This window comes from Notothenia rossii (genome assembly GCF_949606895.1).
Source record: "Notothenia rossii genome assembly, chromosome: 8".
In the NCBI taxonomy this organism is placed as follows: Eukaryota; Metazoa; Chordata; class Actinopteri; order Perciformes; family Nototheniidae; genus Notothenia; species Notothenia rossii.
In genome coordinates, this window is record NC_136906.1 from 63,039,056 (window position 1) to 63,045,472 (window position 6,417).

The 6,417-nt window shown below is 38.4% G+C and overlaps 1 protein-coding gene across 1 annotated transcript; it reads right to left on the reverse strand.

Annotated features, from left to right (window-relative positions):
• Nucleotides 1-2,970: 2,970 nt before the first annotated feature.
• Nucleotides 2,971-5,938, reverse strand: pigh (phosphatidylinositol glycan anchor biosynthesis, class H). The gene is made up of 4 exons (XM_079642097.1): nucleotides 5,437-5,938; nucleotides 4,304-4,513; nucleotides 4,136-4,219; nucleotides 2,971-3,812 (listed from the first exon to the last, which is right to left on the reverse strand). The coding sequence occupies exons 1-4, from the start codon at nucleotides 5,614-5,616 to the stop codon at nucleotides 3,741-3,743; spliced, it is 546 nt and encodes a 181-aa protein (XP_079498223.1). The 5' UTR covers nucleotides 5,617-5,938; the 3' UTR covers nucleotides 2,971-3,740.
• Between the last annotated feature and the right edge of the window lie 479 nt (nucleotides 5,939-6,417).

Sequence of the window (6,417 nt, forward strand, 5' to 3'; positions counted from 1 at the left end):
GTTTTGTAGCTCCTGCGTTTACAAAAATGCTGTGTATAAAAATGCTGCAAGCTTGCTTCTAGATATATATGCGACGCTAGGGATGATCTCGCGCGTGATCTTGTGACGATTCTCTCTGACCAATCAGCAGTCGAGAGTGTTGACGTCACTAGTTCAGCCCTGGCCCTGGCCTGATAGAACCACAATTTTATGGGGCCGGAAAAAGAGGGAAAAAGTACCCGCTAGCCGGTGCTACTCTATATGGAAAGGCCACCAAAAACTGGCCTGGCCGCTTGAGGACGATTAAGGACGCTTAAACGGGCCTACCCGCTGCAGTGGAAATGCGCCATAAGTCCTTTTCAAACATGTCAGTTAGCTTAGCATTAACACTGAAAACGGGGGGTGGGGGCTAGCCTTTGTGTAGGTAACAAAATGTGCCTACCAGTAGCCCACCTCCAAGTTTTGCCAATCGTTGCAGAAAATGACAGCTTTTAGCCTTTTTCAGACTAGCATTTCCCAGTTGTACCATTATGAGGGCCACTCTTGCAAAGGCAAACTGAGTTTCTCAGAGCCAAGAGCATTGCAGACAAAAACACAGGACACAATGCAATTTGTTTTCCACTTTTCCTTTGGTTTATTCGCCTGCCATTTTCGTTAGTCGGGTTAGCAACTGCAGATAGCCACTGCAAGAACTTAGATCAATACTCTTTAACAAGGAAAACCAAACCGCTAACCTCTTCCTGTTTAAGTTGGACAATGATTGATGCATTTCCTTTGGGGCATATTCCATAGCCTTAACATTGTTAAATCAACATTAACTTCATAATCATAAGTTAAAACAAAAAGTATATTTTAACAGGTTGTTTGATTATTTGGTACCACTTTACAATAAGACTACACTTATAAAGGGTTTACGAATAGTTTGTAATTCATTTATTAATTAGGTTGTGAACACTTTATAAATCATTAATAATATTTCATAAGACATGAGATAAACAGGGCAACTGTGACCGGTTGCTTGCCAAATAGAGAGCCCACATTTATCTGTACTGCTAAGCCTTATATTGGCTACTTAGCTTACTTCGTCTTCTTCATCAACCAGCATCCTGTTGCTCACTGAGTTGATTCTCGCTAAGTAGCCACTATAAGGCTTAGTCATCTTGCCAAATAGTGAGCCTGTGTTGATATATGAAAAATGTTAGAACTGGTTTATAAATGGTTCTTAATGATTAATAAAGTGTTTACAACCTAATTCATAACCTAATTATAAACCCTTTATGAATCCTTTATAAGGGTAGTCTTATTGTAAAGTGGTATCTATTATTTCATACAAAGTGGAAAAATATAATCCATTGCAGTGGGACATGAGGTGTGCTGGACTATTCCCTGAACGGGTCAAACTATTCCTTTAACTTGCCTCACAGCTCGCAATGAGTGCATGCATTTTTGTGTGTGTGTGCGTGCGTGCGTGTGTGTCTGTGTACGTGTGTGTGTGTGGGGGTGTGTGTGTGTGTGTGTGTGTGTGTGTGTGTGTGTGTGTGTGTGTGTGTGTGTGTGTGTGTGTGTGTACGTGTGTGTGTGTGTGTGTGTGTGTGTGTGTGTGTGTGTGTGTGTGTGTGTGTGTGTGTGTGTGTGTGTGGGTGTGTGTGGGTGTGCCTGTGCACTGCAGGAGGTAAAGGGGGAACTCCCCAGAGAGCTCCAATTCCTCCTCCCCGTCTAAACAAGGAGCAACACCCCAAAGCTTATTTCCCACATCGACCATTTAGATAACAGAGAACTACAAAAGATACTCAAATTAAGTGAAAACCAGCAGTAGCAGGACAGGCAGAATTAATCGCAGTGTATTTTTTTTAATCTGTCACAGAAACACTGAAGGTGAATACTAAGGTAAATGTGAAATTACAGGCCTATCATAAAGGGAGGTAATTAACAGTCCACACCTCTGGCCAAAGAAAGCCTCACTGGTTTTTTTGGCCTGCCAAGCTTCTACACTACCTATGATTTACACTCAGAGGGGGGAGATGCTGGTTTATGAGGCCTATTCAGGAGCCCTGAGGTGTCATTCCCGGGTTTTCTCCTCGGGCCTGGTTCCTGGCCGTTTCACACTTCCAGGAGGGACTATTAGCCTGTCAGAGGGCCACTCTTCACAGCTGCGTAACGCTTCGCCCCGTGAAAGTCACACCCTTCTGCTTGTTTTGTTGGCCTGTTGAGCCCTGGGTTCACACACAGGACTTTCCGGGAGCTGCAGATGGTCATCGAGATTTAAAATGGATGGAAAAAAACATGGTCTGAGGAAGATACATAGGCTGAGTGGTGGTGAAAACCGTAGCTCTGAACTTCAAACTGTGGGACCCATTAAACTTTCAATCGTATTGTTATAAGGCAGTTAGAACCAGGAGGCACTTTGACGGGAAGACTTTTTGCTGCCAGGGAATCTAATGCAAACCTTTAAACTTATATTAATATATATAGAAACTAATTCAAGCAGTGTTACTTAAAGTAAACTTAAGTAACTTAAAGTTACAGTAAAAAAACAGGCACATTATTTCATGGTCCAAAGTTCTTTGTTTTGGGGTTATCCAAAAGTACTTGGGTCTTGACATTAGAGTTAAAAGAAAAATGTAAAGTGAGAAATCACTGCAACGTGACTTGTTGCATCATTCTCCTTACAGTAATGCCTTGGATAATAAATATTCCAAATCTAATTTAACAAAAACGGTATGGTCAGCACTTGTATACTTCAGAAGTGAAGGTTTTATCACACTAGTTGGGTCTATCCATTAAAACGAATTATGACTCATTGTGAACTTGATCCTATTCACTGCCATTATTGTCATTGTCTGTGAGGTAACTTTGAGTAACACTTCTGAGAACCGGACTGGTCTAACAACAGTCTCAAGTAAGGTGACAGCTGAGGTAACCAGAGGCTCCTTCCTCAAAGAGATGAAGATATGAATAGTTATGAGGAAGTCAAAATATACTTAAGGAAGGTGAAGGTGTGGATGGTAATTTATAGAAATGTACAGTACAAACATTATATCTGAAAAATATAAATGTAACATCTCTTTCTAAAGCTTTCTGTAAACATACATTGTACTTTTAAAATATGTCTAGTTATTTTATTGTGGGTAAACAAAGGTTAGTATTTATTTACTTAAGTTCTTTATAAAACTGATTCATTAATCTAGTGGTAATTCTATAAATCTGAGTAAGTGTCGGTCTGCCCCCTACTGGGGAAGTAAAGTAAAGCTCCTCAAAAACTGATAACTATCAAACTAAACCTGAACATTAAATAAAGAACAATAATGATTTTGTAATGTTTTAATAAAATGTATTAATTTAATAAAAAATACAGTGTGTAAATGCTTGAAAAATACAGACACTGGCGTCATAAGTCAATCAAAATCAAAATGTATAAATAAGTAAATATGTTAAACTATCAAAGATTTTTTTTTTTATAACAATGTCAGTTAAAAAGGATTGGCTCTTTAGGTTCAAAATAGTAGCATATTGCCATTTTTCTAAAATTGTTTCAGTAACTACACAACAAAGTACAACATAATATCACTATGAAACTACAATTGGTGTTTATAACATGGCAGCACTTGGAATTCAATATATAACGTTCACATTCACAAAGGGAAGAAATATGAAAAATACACTTTGGAGGTCACAATAAAGGAGAAGAAAAACTACTCGTCAAAAAATAATAAAAGCATACTGCATGACAAGAAACATGAAAATGTATGTCACGTGGATCATCAGCACTTTGAAAGAATCTCCTGGCAGCTTTTGTAAACTTTCACCAAGCAGTTCAGCCTGGGCTTTGAACTCTGAAAGAAATTTGAAAAGAGGGTTCATTAGAAACACATTACTCTGAATAACACTGTGTGTAATAAAGACGCCCTGTAATGCCTTATGGAGTTTTCCCTTTCCTTATAGTATTTTGTATAGGTTGTTGTGCATACAGTCAGCATGCCATTGCATCCTTGGGCAAGACACAGTGTCCACAGTATTGATGTTTTACATGTCTGATACTGTATATGTAATATGTAATGTGAAGCGCTTTGAGCACTTGTAAAAACACTAAAATATATGCAATGAATTATTATTATGCTTTATGGGATGTTCTCACACCTTGCATTCACAACCTCACCTGAAACAATGGTACAACACGCGCCACTGCATTAGGCTCTGAAGGGTCCTTCAACAGCACACACAGGTAGTAGATGATTTGATGCTGAAATAAAAGCAATAGACGTAAATTCATCCTTCTTGCCAAAGTATAAACTCACATATCTGTAGGTTGTAAAAATGTCCTCACCATGTAAATAGCTTCATTGATGACGATATCCTTGATTTTGCCCATCTCAATGAACGTGGTGGTCTCACGGCCCGACGCGTAGCTGGAAGACAGCTGGATGCCTAAGGAGCCGATGAAGAGCAGGGTCTCGTGGTCGACCTTCACAAAGTGGATGTGAAGCATCATGCCAACCAGAGTGATGAATATAGCACTGGACAGAACGGCTGTGTTCTGAAAGAGAGGGAAGACATTTCAATGTAACTTGTCAATATGAATCGTTACATACCACTCAAAAACATAAAGAAGACTCAGATCATTTAAATGTACAGATCACAAGGAGCATCACCATTATTATGTCCACAAGGAGTTTCTTGGATTGCCTTAACAAAATCAAAATAAGAACCAGTTGAGAGTTGAATAATACGGACAAAATTCTAATCATGCAAAAAAAAGTGTACTAACCTGAATGTCTTCTAAATATCAATAATGTGGCAATATGACTATTGCAGCTCTTAAATAATAAGTACGCTTGAATGGGGTGTACAGAATGGTAAATAGGGCTTTTACCAATAACATTAGCAATTATTCTGCTAATTACTTTCTAGAATCATTTGCGCTACAATATTTAAGAAAATATTGAAACATTTTCATCCCAGTATCTCAAAGTTCAAACATGTTTCTTTGTCAGTCCAAAACACAAATAAATGTTATTTCATATTATGTCAAAGAGAGAAAAGCAGTATATTTCAATACTTTAGAGGCTGAAATAAGCTTTTTCTGACACTTTGGCATTGACAAAACATGTTATCACTATGAAAAGATTATCAGAACAATTGTCCACTTTTCCACTGTCCCTGAAGTAATCAATAACTCGCCTTATCGATGCAGCTCAAATGATATATGGTATAAAAACATGCAAAAAATTGATGAAGGTTAGTAAAATAGTAAAGGCCTATTTAATTTAAATTAATATGACCATTATAGCCATAAAAACCATAAAGAAACAGTACATTTTGATAGAGTGAAAAATGTCATAGTACACATCTCTTGTGTAATCGATTTTAAGCAATAAGGCCACAGCGATTCTGCCAGCACGTAGTAACCATAGACTGTACAGTGTACATTTCATTAATGTAACATCTCATTTATCTTACCTCTGTGAAGAAGAACACAGCGTATGCCAAAAGCCAAACACAGCAGGTGTACACCATCACCTTCCCGATGGACACTTTAGGGACGCTGACAACGAACTCCTTGCAGAGGCTGGAGTGATCCTGACAGCTCAGAGAGATGGCTTTGCCACTAATGTCAGTAAAAGTTTCGTCTTCCATCATGAACACAACACAAGCAGAGAGTAGAGAGAGGAGAAAAACAGCGAAACAGGGAGCTAACTGGCTAACACTGACGACAGGATAGCATCGAGCTAGCTTTGGTTAGGAAAGGTCAGACGCATATGAAGACATAAAGTGGTGCTTTCTCAGATAAATAATTGTGCATGCATACATACGACTCAATATCTCTGGAGTTAATAGGAGGACAAAAACGTAAGGGCAAAAGTCACAGAAGTGAATATTCCCAGAACAAGTTCATTTGAGTTGAAGCTAAAAATCAATGCTAACATTAGATGCATTCCTTTTCTACACCGGCGTGTTCGGTTTGGATGTTGTTGTACAGTAACGAGCATCAAGTACAGGGCGGGCACTATCGCTCTGCGTGTTTGACAGGTTTCGCAACAACCAGGGACATTACAATAATAAATACACGTTGTATTACAAAATGAATGCCCGAGCTATTGATATTAACATGATGCCTGTCGTTATCAGTTAATGTCGCCGTATCTGAGTAAGCTCCGGTGTACGCTGGTTACTAATAAAAGCGAACACTACATCAGCTGGAAGGTGCAAAGCATCATGGGCAACGGTTTATATATTGTCCAATAAATCCAGATAATTTTTTTAAGTAGAAAGGTAGTGGTGTCAAACCTCCCTAAAATAATATAATATGAATATAATTGACTGCATATACTATTACATCGTTTATAAACCGAGTAAAGTATTAATTGTCCGATGTTTTTCTCTGCAACTCCCAAATCCTTCATATCCCAAAATGCATCATGTTTCGTGACTTTTGAACTC